The sequence below is a fragment of the Ceratosolen solmsi genome, unplaced genomic scaffold, assembly GCF_000503995.2.
Source record: "Ceratosolen solmsi marchali unplaced genomic scaffold, CerSol_1.0 scaffold29, whole genome shotgun sequence".
NCBI lineage: Eukaryota > Metazoa > Arthropoda > Insecta > Hymenoptera > Agaonidae > Ceratosolen > Ceratosolen solmsi.
The window spans coordinates 8,593,630-8,608,612 of NW_011948417.1; the positions used below are offsets into that span (position 1 = coordinate 8,593,630).

Below are 14,983 nucleotides of genomic sequence, written 5' to 3' on the forward strand. Positions count from 1 at the left end.
TACGCTTAATTATATATTATAAAGGATTTTATTTAACATGTAGATTTATGAACAATTTGGTTGGTATTGGAAAATAAGCATTTCATCTGCTTACAATAAGCTGCGATATTCATCTTTTATGTATATTAGTTTATGTTAGTAGTCTATGTTATGTATATTAGTGTATATTAGTGTCGCGTTTGATAGGAAACAATCTGGATGGCATCTTATTGGTTCATCCGTACCTTGGTACCTTGGATCTACGCAAAAGGATCGACGATCGCCGCAGGCGGTTCAACGAACCCGCGCGCAAGAAGGAAAATCTATCGATCAGTGAAGGCGATCTCACAGAGTCGTAAGTAAGTGCATTTTCTTTTACTCGACAAAGATAAAGCAGAAACTGAGCGGCGAAGGCTTACGTATATAAGCCACGACGATCGCGCTATTATTTTCAGTTAGCCATCTTTGCTCAATAGGATTGCTCAAATCTTTATTTAAGACCTTCGGGCCTCTCTTGTTGTTAATTTATTTTTCTTCCGATTTTGTTAATTTCCCGAAGATGTTGCGAATAGTAAGATTTATTTCTATTTGATATGCATAACACTAAGGGCATACGTCAACATAGTCAAATGTCGATATTTTCGAGTGTGAACTCTATCTAGTTAATTTAACTGTGACAGTGCCGACCATCGAAATTATTGTCAAATCATAGATGTACCAGATTAAGATTGATCGAGAATAATTTATACATCGTTTTTATCCAATTAATTTTCTTAGTGTATTGGCTATACAATCGAGAGAATAAATAATATCATTTATTTGTGTATAATGTCAAGTGTTAGGAAGTTAAACTTAATATTAACAAAATTATATAAATAATTTTTGCTTGGGTTAGATTAAAAATTTATGTAAAATCCTAGAATTATTTATAGTAAGCATTATTTTAATATTTCAACTATTAATACAAATATTGCATTTTCATAAAAATACAGAAAATAACAAATGGTTTTCTGATAATGATAAACGGCAGAAATTTACAAATTTTCTGCTCATACGTTCTTATTATGTAGAGAAAAATAATAAAGATGTTGAATATTATTAATCTTTAAATTAATATTTAATATTCAAAATAACAACTATTCGAAAATGCACAATTGATTATTTTGCAATAGATATTGAATTGCAATAGAATTTATCATTGTATATCAGGTTACTTAAATATTATATAATTATCCAATATATTCATGTTAATTTGTTTAATAGATAATTAATGTAATTGGATTATAGCACATGTTTCATTGAAATTTTATAGTAAAATAAACTTTTCGGAGAAGATCGAAGAAACTATGAATTTCCAAAAATAAGAATTTTAAGATATTCAATTTATACAATTTCATTATGATGATGAAATAGATGAATTTTTGTAGAATTAAATTTGCTTAGATTTATTCGTATGATAAATTATGATAGTTTTCAATTTATGATAGCTTTTACTTTTTATTTAATTTTATTCGGTTCAATATTAACTCCTTATTATGATTTTTGATTTAAAATATATTTCAATATTTACTTACACGATGAATAAAATATAATTGATTAAATATTTTTTTAATATCCTGGCGTTTTATGTGAAGAATAAAATTTTCTTGATCAGCCATTCTAATAATTACCTAGGAATAGCGCACCTATAGCTTTTAAGCTAAACTAAAAGATTCGATTAACAGCTTATGCGAAAATATAAAATAATATTTGCCCTTTTATATTTGCATAGAAATAAGTGGGCTGATAATTTATAACAATTGAAGAATTTAAGCATTGACATTATTAGTAAATTTAAGTATTAAAATCTACTTAAATATACGTAATGAATTATATGCAATGAATTATAGCAAATACAGGACGTTTGTTGTATTTGTTGTAACATTGCATGTAATATCATAATAATATAGCATTTATTTACCTCTGCGTGCTTTCGAAAATTATTTTCTAGCTGGCATTAGTGGCGTTTTTATTCACGATGACGAAGTCCTCACAGCATTTTTCATACGGCAACGCGCCCCTCTACCCCATTCATCCAAAGCTGATCTCGCAGTCGGTGCAGCTGAAGGAAGTGCCCACCAAGATCATAAAAATCACTAAGACAGTGGCAGTGAAGGTGCCGGTACCCTATCCCGTCAAGGTGGGTGAACTTTTTGCCATTTTCTCTTTGACAACACCACTGTACACAAATTTTATCACCTTTATTCGCCGTACGCAAATAGTGCAAACACAGGGCTTTCGTATACGCGTTTTTGGAAAAGGATTCGTAATGAAAATTTCTAACCTGTAATATTAAATAATATGACTGGCGGCTACTTTACCTCTCTCAACTCATTTGACACGTTTTTCTCTACGTCAAATAACCAATTGTCTCTCAATGTATCGTAAAGTAAAAATTTTGTGCATACCTTTAAATATTTATCGTTGGCCTTTCCTGTTGATTTCTTATTCGGAAGTTGATTCAAAACCGAAATTAAAACGATCTTGATCTTGATCAATTGCGGATGAAAAGATCGTTCATTTCCCTTCCCAAGCAATTAACCCCAACAATGCTATTTTCATCAAGTGCAACTCATAACTCACGAATACTCTTCTATTGCAAGCAAAAAATTTACTAAATTGTTAATAAAAATATGCCATTGAGGCAGATTTTAACAAGATTGCGTGTCAATACATTTTATCTAGGGCAAATTAAGCAGTGAATAACGAAAGAATAAAAACAGACAGAAGTCATTTAATGCTTATATAGTTTGTTCTGTTATGCCTTAACATAAATAAATATTAAAAAATAATTGATATTAAAAATAATATTTTTACGATTAGAGATACTCTTGATCGCATAATTGAAATGCTTGTTTCTTTCGAGATTTAATGATAATTAGAGTAATAAATTGTATATTGTATGTATATAAATATTCGCCCATTCATATAGATTAAAATTAACGATCTGTACTTCCGAATTTATAATTTGATTTTTAACGATTATTACGCTCGAAATCATTGTAATTGAATATTAATTTAATAATAGCATCATTTTAATAATACACTATCTTTATACAATAATATAAATATTTTATATATAATTTATATATATATATTTATTACAATTTTACAATACCGTAAGTTATATAAATATTTTTTTTTTTTTTAATTTGAAAATTTTTATTCAAAGTACATTCTATTTATGATATTTTTCAAAGTTTTCAATTTACAGTCTTCTAAACTACGTTTGCAATTGTATATTTAGTACAATTTCTGATCTCAAGTCAATTCTTAATTTATCGATAGATATTACATTAGATAGTTATTTATTACATTAAAATATAATCAGTATTAATACGTGTATTTATAAACTAATTTTTAAGCTTGTTAAATGTTCAGTTTAATATTTATTTAAAGAGATCATAAAAGAATCTCTTTGATATTATAAAATCAATATTATAATTTTTATTAATTATATACTCATAGTAATTTAATAATACAAGTTTATATATATATATATATATATATATATATATATATATGTATATAATATAGACTGTATAATGATAATGTAACGATATTTCTACTCGAGGGACAAAATCGTATAATGAAGGTATAATTTGTATATTTTGTCAATCATATTTTGCCTTAGCATTATTTATTCATATTGCCTAAGTAATAATGCACATTTAATAAATGGATATACTTGGTAAGGCGTGAATTAAAAACAATATTAATAGCATGAGAATAGCTTATCAAATTTAATGAAATTAATTTTCCTACTAAAATTACTTTCCATTGTTTCCAACTTCCGAGATCTTAAAAGCATGTGATCAGTGACTTACGACGTATGTCAACCAATTAATCGTCTTTCCTTGAGCTTGAAAATTTTGAAAGCTAGAGCTCGAATAAGTCGTCTTGGATGACATTTTGCAATATGAAATATATAATCGTGGATTTCGCTTTCAAATTTATAATAAACTTCGTGTGTTCGGCGGAATGGACAATTTGCAGGTACCACATCATATACCGATACCGGTACCAGTTCACCATCCGGTCGCAGTACCAGTTCCGCAGATAGTGAAAGTTCCGCATCATGTGCCAGTGGAGATTGAGAAGCCGGTTCCCGTGGAGCTTCCTCAGCAGGTGCCGCTCTACCTAACCAAGCCGGTGCCGCTACCGCATCCGGTTCCGGTGCCCCAGCCGATCACCATTAACAGGCCAGTTTACTATCCAGTGCCGCACGCCGTTCCTTACTCCTCTCACAATGGGCACGAGGTACACGAACAGCCGGTAAGTCGACTCGTTCGGTCGTAAGTCTATAAATAAATCGCGAGCGTTCACCTTTTTTCCTCTTCTGCTTTGTCGAGTATAGACAGGGTAAAGAAGAGCTTTTACAATCCCCGTACAAGCTTCTACATCCTAATTCGAAGTGCGATTACCGATAAGGATGTGAGTGTCTTGTGAGTCTCAAGATGTTGCTGTAGCACTGCTGGGAAAGCAACTTAAATAATGATTCTCTCAATAATCGGTCCCACGACTCGGAAATCGAATCGTCAATTCTTCTTATTTTAAGAATGAAAGCACGCGGTGGAAAAATAATGATCGAAGCCAAATGGAACATATATTTACTATGTATTGACTTATTAAAGTCACGTTTTCATAAGTTTCATGATTCGTGTACACTTTACGAGTGTCAAGGTTTGAAAAATTAGGCAAAATCATGAATTGAAAATAATTTTCTTCAATTGTACTCGGTACTCTGAGAACGTAACGATTCCATTAAATACATATTTGTCTTCTGAAATCTTAGAAGCTTTTTCTTTTTTTTAAGCAACTACGATAAGCCATTAGTTTATAATTTATTTTTTTTTAATGATAAAGTTACATATATGCTTTTCTTCACTAGTCGATTAAATATACAAACCGCAATATTTTCTTAAATTTTTTCGTCTTATAGTGTCTGTTATATTGTTTTGAAAATATGATTGGAATTTTAACGAAAAGCAATTTATTATATGCAAAACATATCATTACCTGATTATTCCAAGAAATTTAATTTAAGAAATGCTCGTAATTCACTGCATAAAAGCTTAATTCAAGCTTTCATAATTGATTAAAAAAACTATAGGAATCTAACGAAATGTGTACTTATAGCTATAAATAATTAAATACTGTTATCGTTTACTACTGAATATAATATTAAGGTTACATTTAGTTTTAGATCGATAATTTTATTAATGAAGTGAATTAAGGTGCTATAACGCTAATTAATCGTTAAATCAACAAAAATGAAAGTACTAATAAAGATCAACATCTCTCTCTCTCTCTCTCTCTCTCTCTCTCAAATCAAATTAACTTTCTTTTCCCTAATATGTAAGAATATATTTCTTCATAATTTTATTTTAATCATTAAGAAATAATATTAATAAGAAATTGTTAATTATAATAAAAAAATATCGTACACACGCGTATCGATAAAAATTGCTCATTGTTCAATTAAAATCATATAATGTTAGAACTTAAGGTAAGTTTTAACATAAATTTCAAAATCCATGGATGTAGTGATTTCGCTAGTCAATTAGTTTTTAAATCAAAGTAAAAAAAAAACTATACTATACTACATATATATATATATATATATATATGAAGTAAATCAACAAATTTATCTGTATATCTATATCTATACCTTTATAATTAATTAACCTACATTATAATTTATTCGCCAATTGTATAAGTCAAAGCAAGTGAGAGGATATGGTAGAGTTATAAAAAAATCAGATGTAACTAGAATAATTGTTAAATAGTTATTTAACTTTTCTTTTTAATGAATGCGCGTAGATAGCATAAACAAAAAAAGAAAATAGTTACCACGTTACTTTCGAGAGCTGTAATTTATGTTTTCGACTGGAAGGTCTCGAGGCAATCGTACGTTACATGAAAGACAAATAAGTAATCGATAAAATCGTCTTCGCAGCAGTACGAGGTTCACGCAAGCCTCTTCACCAGGACATCGGACTTTGATTCGAAGGAGGAGAACGAAGGCAACGCGAAGGAAGGGAAGACAGAGAGCCAGGAGTCCACTGCAAGCCAATACAACTTCGATTACTTCCGGCCTTCGCAGCCTGACTATTCCTCCGAGCACTGACTTGGTAGGCGATAGTCCTGGCTGATTCCCAAGAGGAAGGATTTCAGGAAAATACCACGTCCGGACATGGCGCTGCGACGCCCCCGTCCCACCCATTCACCCAAGTCCTGAAAATCGGCTTCTTTAAATCGGAAAGGAGCTCTTTGCATTTTCCCAGATGACACAGAAATGGCATATTTGTGCATTTTGCTCTCACGAGCGATAAAAGCTTGGCTAACTTCATTCCAGGCCATTCTTAACGTTTATCTTTGTTTTATTTTATTCCGCCCCTTTGATTATTACTTTGACGTTTTTATGTATGAGCCGACAACAACTTTTGTAATAAAATTATTATAAAAAAGGCTTTTATCCTTACAATTTATTTATATTGTCTGATGATTATTATGTTACTTTGGATATATATATATATATATATATATATATATATATATATACCGAGATGAGGTATACGAAAGGTTAAAAATGTATTTTCGAAACTCGAATGAATATTTAATATAACTGATGATAATTTATAATTTTATGCAAATTTTGTGCGTCGCTACGGACGGTAAAATGAACGTTTTGTTACGTTACGATTTCATTACTGAAATTATACTAAACCTTATGTAAATCAATATTTCTCTAATTCTTTTATAGTATGTACCCAATTTATGTGACGCGTGATCGTCTATTCATTAATACGAATTCTCAATTAATAAAAATAGAACAATTGCCAAAGTTTAATAAAATAAATAGGAAAAGGGGCGTTAGGAGAGAGGATTGATATTTATTCGAGCATAATAAAATACGATAGAAATTCATTGAAGACAGCAATGCATAGGAGTGAGTGAGTGAGTGCGTGAGAGAGAGAGAGAGAGAGAGAGAGAGAGAGAGAGAGAGAGAGTTGAAAAAGACGGTATTAAGAGTATGTAAATACAAGAGTACAATCGCTGTCTCTATCATTCTCTTATTTTCTCGCAATGTTGTACGCAATTTACTCTCGAGGTTACTTGCCATAGGTGAATTTCGATCGATTTTTAAAGATAAGAATACGGCGCACCATTGATCTCTTGCAACACGCTTGAATATAATGTATTAGATGAAATTCACTATAAATATATTTAATCGAATTCATTTCAAATCATTTTGAAGAGAATACTATAGTTTATTATTTCATAAATATATAATGTACAGTATATACGGATATATGCAATTTAATGTATACACAGGTCAATTAACAATGTCAGTAGTTAAAAAAAAGAAGAGAATCGCTTACTACATATATATATATATATATATATAATTGTTGTATTTTTTTTTATTATATTCGCGAGGAAGAAATTATTAAAACGGTTTGATTTTATACAAGCGTCTTCGTATGAATAATAGTTTATTAAATTGAATTTAAGAAGATAGAATGTAATGCAACTATATCAATTTTGATATTGAAAAATAATCAAAAACGTAAATTAAAAAATTCGATTCAACATATAATTATAATAATATAGTCGATTATTATATTATATTATATTAGTATATCAGCGCTTAACGGGTAAAAGATTTTTAAAATAGACGCCATTTCATTTGAAAGGTATTTAAATAATAATAAAAGAGATACGAGGATATCTCCGCCCTTATTCACATTAATATCCTTTGTTCAAAAATCTTTTTTGGATGAAACACATCCTGCAGCTTCAGTGTCCCGGGTACGTATATGCATTTTGCCTGCTGCTACTGTGCCTACGTCAATTTCCATTGGATATACGGTCGGTAAACTGAAAATATCAACTTCGGCTTTAGATGCCCTAATATTCATCGGGGCTGCTTGAATTATTCATCAACGGTTTATATTATCTCCTTTGTTCTTTCAATACATACTCTTATAAATATGCACGTGTGCACTTAATTGTCGCTTATTTCTTATTATGAATTGATGAATAACTTAACATAGCATTCGCAAGATAAGTTTTTGTTGCGTACCATATATATATATATATATATATATATATATATATATATATATAAAGTATAAGATATTCTTCTAAAATATCAAATAAATCATTGGCTAAACTGGTTTTCGAATTACAACATCGTAACCAAACACACATATTTTATGTTCATGAACGACATGTCCAATTGCATTTTTACTAAATCTTATGAATTTTTTAATTATAGACCTTTATATCATCATGTATTATTTAAATGTGTTATTAAATAATTCATTTTCTAAAGACTGCCATGATCATGAAAAGTAAATTGTCTGTATAATAGGATTACGGCCATAGCATCGATATGTTATATCTCATTTCAAATCATTTCAAATATAAATATTGAATATTTAACGTAAATAAATAGTAATACGTGCTCCATATAATATAACAAAAAAATGTCTATTTAAACATAAGTCAGAAATAAACATTCAAACGTAAATTAAATTAAATTGAAATTAATGTATTGTGCGCGTAAATTAAGTATTTTTGCATAGTTTATTAAGAGCACTTAAAAATTGCAGTCAAAAATGTAATTATTATCAAACATTCAATGGTCAAGCAGTTTAATAAAATTTCTTCATTATTATTAGAATTCAAGTGTCGTATCAGTATTTTAAGATTTTGTTTTTAACATGAACACGTCTAATAACACAATAAAGTAAACATTTGATGAACATGTATCTTTTCTTGACTTTCTACCGTTTGTAGATAATTATAATAATTATCTTTATACGCTAGTGTAGCATATACTCTTTAGCTATTGATTGTTAATAAATTACATGAATTTCTACCGATAGGCTGGAGTCTTATTTTAAAAGATATTCATCCAATTATTTATAATTGTTTTCAATATTTAATTTAATAACTGATTAGTATCTTTTTAACGTGAACAAATGCGTTCAAATGCGTTAAATTTCTATCACGATATACTTTAATCTAGTTTAGCGTTATTCAGAGATACACAGTCATTTACTATTATCCTCCCCCCCCCCCCACACCCACATAAATATTTTTTTTTTTATTTCAGTCGGAAATTAAATAGTTAAAGTTGCATGCAATATTTCTTTACCTAATTCAACTCAACATGTACTTTCATAAATTTTACAATTCTAAAAGTTTTTAATTTCTTTTATACATTTACGCTATTTTCATTTCGGAACATTTTTTACTTGCCTCATGATTCATGAATATGTATTATTTGTTAAAACATGGAATAGGATGCGTTAAATTATTCCAGCTTCAAATAGTTTTAAAGTAAATAGAAATTTTTACGTTGTGATGTATTGTAGAGTCAAAATTATGAATATATTTTCATTTCTTATTAAAGTAAAATGTTTGATTGTTCAGTAGTATAATTTGGAATGCCATGAGTAGAATGTTTAAGCTAACGAAATGTAAATAATGTTCTTCAGATTTCGATAAATACAATCTTCAAAATTATTTTACTCTTTTCAAAAGTTTATTAATAAATAAAAGTTATGTAGATAACACACACACACACACACACACACACACACACACACACGCACGCACGCACGCATATATATATATATATATATATATATATATATTCTTTAATTTTATACCAATCTAATTACTTTCTACTTTTTTTCGATTTATTGATAAATTTCTTAATTTTTTTCTCTAATTCAATAAAAAATATCCTTTTATATTTAGTAGTAATTTCAATTTTATGTAGAATTACTATAGATACCATCATATGTTATATTTAAGCGATATAATTGCTATTACTATTATTTCTATTACTTTCTATTTCTTATTTTGAAGTTATAATTTTAGATAATGTGTACTCATTTATTTCAGGCATAGAAATAAATACTCTAATACAGTACCAAAAATATTATTTATTAATTGATTACAGTGATACTTCAATGAAATATCGCAGTTTAAATGTCGCACCTAAATGTTTAAGAGTACTTTTTATTTTCGAACAGTATAAATGAATAGTAATTCAAATATTTATTAAAGTTAGAAATAATTTTAAGTTATATTTATTAGATTTCAAAATAATGGGCAGTAAAAATTTTAGAATTAACTCGTAATATAGAATGAAAATTTCTACTTTAAGGAAAAACACATACATACGCATAAATTCTTTAAAAATTTTATATTCCGTTATTAGATTGGTAATTTCTTTAAACTACATTGATCACAATTAATAATCGAAAAAATTAATTGTCCTTATTAAAGAAATTGAAAAAGCAGAGAATTTAATATATTTGAAATCAAGATTGATTGCAATTATGCAATTAATTTAACACCCACTTATGCTTAAAGATTCAAGTATAAGTGCATAGTATTCTTATCAACGGCTTTTCTTTTCTTTTTTCCTAATGAATTAACCTGCGCTTATTAATGGCAAAAGTAAAAGTAAAATATTCTGTTTGTGCGAAAGTGGAATAGAATATTTTTCTGAATTTGTTATTTATGATTATTACGTACTAACGTCAATTGTCTGTGTTTGACAACTTCTACAGTACAAAGTATTGCTCAATCACGATACATGAACGAGGGAAGAAATTTTTTTTCAACTCAATGCATACAGTACAAGGCATTGCGCGTGTGTTGTTAAGATGACAACAACAACAACAACAACAACAACAACAACAACAACAACAAAAATTATATTTAATCATATTCGAATATGCGTTCTATTCTATATTAAAATCAAATTATTTCATCACAATGACAAAATGAAAAAATTATACGCACACGTAACGAAGAATGCTAATAGATTATGTATTAGACAATCAATATAATTACGTAACAAAAAAAAAAAGAAAAGCTACTTTTAGCTTCAAAGCATAAACACACTAGATAGAGATCAATATCAAGTTAAGCTACTGCCTGATTAATTAGCCTTGCACAATACTAACTCGTCGTTAAATAAAATAACGACCATACAAAGAATACCAACCCAGAGTCGCGATATAACACGAGGCATGCGCCTCTACTGTCATAATCGAGTGATTAAACTTACGGGAGAGGTGAGAGTTAGCCTACGCCCTATTGGAGTTAGAACACCAATAATCGGGTAGTATGTTGGAAGAGTCCGAGAGTTTATTAAATTTAGGCATCGCCACAACAACCAAAGGGTTTTCCCGCTATTTATCGAAGCAAGCGAGCTGACGCAACGGCCTCCACTCCTCCTCGACTCCTCCACTTTTACCGAAACTCGAATAAAATCGCCGCTCGACCTTCTCCGCGCAGGTGGCCCTGCATCACGTACCCCGGTTAGAAAGTGCGGACCTGGGCTGGCGCGTGGCGCACAATCCGGTTTCGGCGCCTCCTAGCAGATAAGCGCAATCGTCGGAATCGAGTCGTTGCCGTCCTCCTCTCCGCCTTAAACTTTCCTTTCACGTTCTTTCATTGTGTTATATTTGTTAATGTTGCGCGAGCGCGTGATCTTAACATACGAGCATCTCTTTCATTTTCTTTTTTTTTTTTTGTTTGTTATTTTTTTCGTTATTCTGTCCAAGATTTTTCATTATTCTTATAGTGACTTTCGATCAATGGCTCAATGTCAAAAGATCGCGTTGATCATCGTATCCCTTCTCTAACGCCCGTTGTATTTCGATTCGTCAACATGGACTCCCTAAGAGGACTTTACCCATTGAGTTGATAAACTAATTCTTCGTTTGCTGACTAATCTCGAGTGCAATTATAATTTCCAACGTATATGTAAATATTATGTATCCGGTCGTGGTGGTGGTGGTGGTGGTTGTTGTGTGTGTGTGTGTGTGTGTGTGTGTCAATTGTTAACTATATTATGCAAATGCTTAAATGTCACGATTATTTTATATTGAATTGTTTACAATTACATGAAAACGCGTGTAAATGTGAATTTCTTTCGCTTTGCATTCCTATAACTGCAAGTTTGTATGCAATTTATTACAATCCGTCTTGTAAAATTTATATAAAGCAAGGATAGATGGTGAAAAGTCAATCGTTTAAGCCAGTGTGCTATTTTGAAAAGAAAAAAAAATTGCTTTCAATGTTAACTAATGTTTATGGAAATATATATTACGTATGAAATTAAAGGTGTTATTGCGAAGTTAAGCGAAAGAAGAAAAATTCTATTTCTTCGTTGTTGGTTATTCTGTTGTTTTCCGTTTCCTATTCCTGCTAAAAACGATAAAGTACTATGTGCGTTTAATTTGAGACATTAAATACAAATTTAAGAAACAGCAAATTGTCGTTTGATAGAAAAAAAACTTTTATTTATTGATTATAAAAATAACATAGCTTCGGATATACAGCACGGAATGCTGTAATTTACATTTACACGTGAAATTCAAGAAAATGAAATTGGTAATTCCGCAATCGATGTATTTCACTTTTTTCTTATCACTATTTATCAACATCTAAGGCGCAAACGTAACGAGATTTTTCGGTGTGCGAAAGTAATATCTTTCCATAGTGCATGATTGTTCGTTGTGTTCCCTCTCTCTTTCTCTCTCTCTCTCTCTCTCTCTCTCTCTCTCTCTCTCTCTCTCTCGTATGTACAGAATTAATACTTCTAGGGAGATGCGAGAATACCAATTTGATGTAAAAAGTGATAAAAGCGTCGAAGAGATGTTCTCGTCCAAGCCTATTATAGTCTACTTCCTTCCTTGGAATTAAAAGGATGACTCGTATGTAATGTGACGTGTCCAAAGACCTCTGCCATCGAATCTTCCAATAATCTTCCGATAATCTTCCGATAATCCATTATCCGCACGTAAGCTGAGAAATTTTCTTTGCTCGCATTTCGAGAGTCTTCATCGTTAATAAAAATAAATGTCCGTGCGTGTGTCGCAAGTTGGGCCGGTCACAATGCTACAATAGCCGACCATTTGTATTTGTTGACTAAAAATCGCTCCATCTCCGTCATTAAAGAACTAAAATAATTCACACTATTGTCACAATGATGACATTCTCCTCGATAACTCCTCGATAACTCCTCGATAACTCTCAAGATCCTTCGGATGTAGCTAATCGATCTCAAGGTCCGCACAGTCCCCTTTCCTGCTCTCTACCAGCTGGTATAAGTAGCCAGTCCAGGATACTTGTCAAGGACCAGTGGCTGGGAATAGGGAAGGCCGGCCACTTGTTTAACGATTGGCACGGAGTAAGGTTGAGGCACCTCGACCGCGTAGGGGGTTCCGACGTGCTTGACGAGTGGCACGTGCACGGGGTATGGCACTGGACGATCGACGGGGACGGGCACCGGCTTGGCAACCTCGACGGCATAGGGTTTGGGTACTGGCACGGCGACTGGACGATCTACCGGCACGGCAACCTGAATGGATAGGGAAGAAATAAGATTATTGGATGAAAGTAGTCGACGATCGAGAATTTGACGGAGCATTCGATCGTGACAGCTTGATCTGGGATGATCTACTACGGGCCTTGAAGCCCTCGAAGATGGATTCGTAGGTCCTCGCGTAAGTCTAATTAAAAGATTGGCTATTTCATCGATTATCGGTCCCCTTTGGATTTCCGATTGATTTTTCCATTCCTTTGGTTAGTCGGGATATATTAAATTTTGGAAAATATATTTCTGAGAAGAAACAAGTTTTTCATACTTTTTCGTAATAATCATATCAACTATCCGTTTAAAATTGATCGAGTCAACTTCCCTTTGGATGTTTGTGATGTGAATTTTTAAAATTTGTTCAAACAAGCTCGTCCGTACAATGCTTTAAAAACTCAATCGGCTCCCAATAGATGATTAAATGATCGGCGCTCGTGTTGATTTTAATTAAAAACTCAGAATAAAAGAGATAAATGTAACTCTTAAAATAACTAATCCGGCAAAACGACATGATTTCTTTTATTTTAAATTATCAAGAAAAGTGAATTGAAATAAGGGGGAATATGAAAATGTATACACATCGACGTATCATCCATCCTCGGGAATTCTAAATTCTTCACTCGGCAAACAACTTACCTTCTGGATGACGGGATACGGTACGTGTTTCTCCACGGGTACGGCGACGGGATGTGGTACTGGATAGGGGACTTCCTTGGTGATGACGGTGTTAGTGTGTACGCCAGCGGTGTATAGCGAGGGCGCTGAGTAAGCGGAATAGGCGTAGGGCGAAGCGTAACCGTAGCCAAGATCGAAGAGGCCACGTTTGTTTTTCTTCGTATCATCGATTTTCTTATTGGTTAACGGGATATCCTTCGTATTCTCCGCTGCGTATAATCTGGATTCGCTGGCCGCGAGAGCGACCGCCACCATGGCAAGAAGAATGAAAATCTAATAGGAATGGGATAATAAATAGTATAAATAGTTATAGAATGTCGTTGAATCTCCTGTCGCAGCTGCACTCCCAATGATTTTATCCAATGATCGATTATTCCGATTAATACCGCGACATAATAATCGAGCTGATTAAGTTACAACAAACAGAGGACGCCTCGAACTACGACAAAAGCGTATTGTTTATTATGGATGAGGAGGGGTTGGTGGAGAGATGGTTAGACTCAACGAAGATGACCCCGAGGCCAGGACGCGTGGAGAAAGCCGATTAACCGATTGATTACACGGCAACTGCGTATCATAATAAACTGGAGTAAAATAGTAGTAGTAGTAGTAGTAGTAGTAGTAGTAGTAGTAGTAGTAGTGTTTGAGCTAAAACTCACCTGAGGCTGCATATCGTCGATAGGTCTGCAGGATAGGATAGATACTGCAAGAAGTCGGAACGCGCGTTTAGCCAACGGAGATGGGACTGAGAGTGTCGAAGAGCTCGCGAGCTTTTATAGGAGAGGAAGTTTGGCGTGCGTCGAGCAGATCGGACGGGTCGGGTGGGCCCGATGATGATGATTGTGGTGGTGGTGGTGATGGTAGTGGTAGTGG

General features: G+C 32.1%; 2 protein-coding genes across 2 annotated transcripts; one reads left to right on the forward strand and one right to left on the reverse strand.

Annotated features, from left to right (window-relative positions):
• Nucleotides 1–448: 448 nt before the first annotated feature.
• LOC105360029 (zinc finger protein 512B) lies at nucleotides 449–6,148 on the forward strand. The gene is made up of 4 exons (XM_011496801.1): nucleotides 449–550; nucleotides 1,970–2,158; nucleotides 4,015–4,293; nucleotides 5,978–6,148. Exons 1-4 carry the CDS (start codon nucleotides 539–541, stop codon nucleotides 6,146–6,148), a joined length of 651 nt encoding a protein of 216 aa, XP_011495103.1. The 5' UTR covers nucleotides 449–538.
• A 6,936-nt stretch (nucleotides 6,149–13,084) lies between these two features.
• Nucleotides 13,085–14,796, reverse strand: LOC105359802 (cyclin-dependent kinase inhibitor 1C-like). Its single transcript, XM_011496496.1, has 3 exons — nucleotides 14,770–14,796; nucleotides 14,072–14,383; nucleotides 13,085–13,420 (listed from the first exon to the last, which is right to left on the reverse strand). Exons 1-3 carry the CDS (start codon nucleotides 14,779–14,781, stop codon nucleotides 13,154–13,156), a joined length of 591 nt encoding a protein of 196 aa, XP_011494798.1. The 5' UTR covers nucleotides 14,782–14,796; the 3' UTR covers nucleotides 13,085–13,153.
• Between the last annotated feature and the right edge of the window lie 187 nt (nucleotides 14,797–14,983).

Coding starts and splice junctions, on each gene's coding strand:
- LOC105360029 (XM_011496801.1), top strand. Junction 2,159..4,014: donor CGGTACCCTATCCCGTCAAG/GTGGGTGAACTT, acceptor GACAATTTGCAG/GTACCACATCATATACCGAT. Junction 4,294..5,977: donor ACGAGGTACACGAACAGCCG/GTAAGTCGACTC, acceptor TCGTCTTCGCAG/CAGTACGAGGTTCACGCAAG.
- LOC105359802 (XM_011496496.1), bottom strand. Junction 13,421..14,071: donor CGTATCCCGTCATCCAGAAG/GTAAGTTGTTTG, acceptor CTATCCATTCAG/GTTGCCGTGCCGGTAGATCG.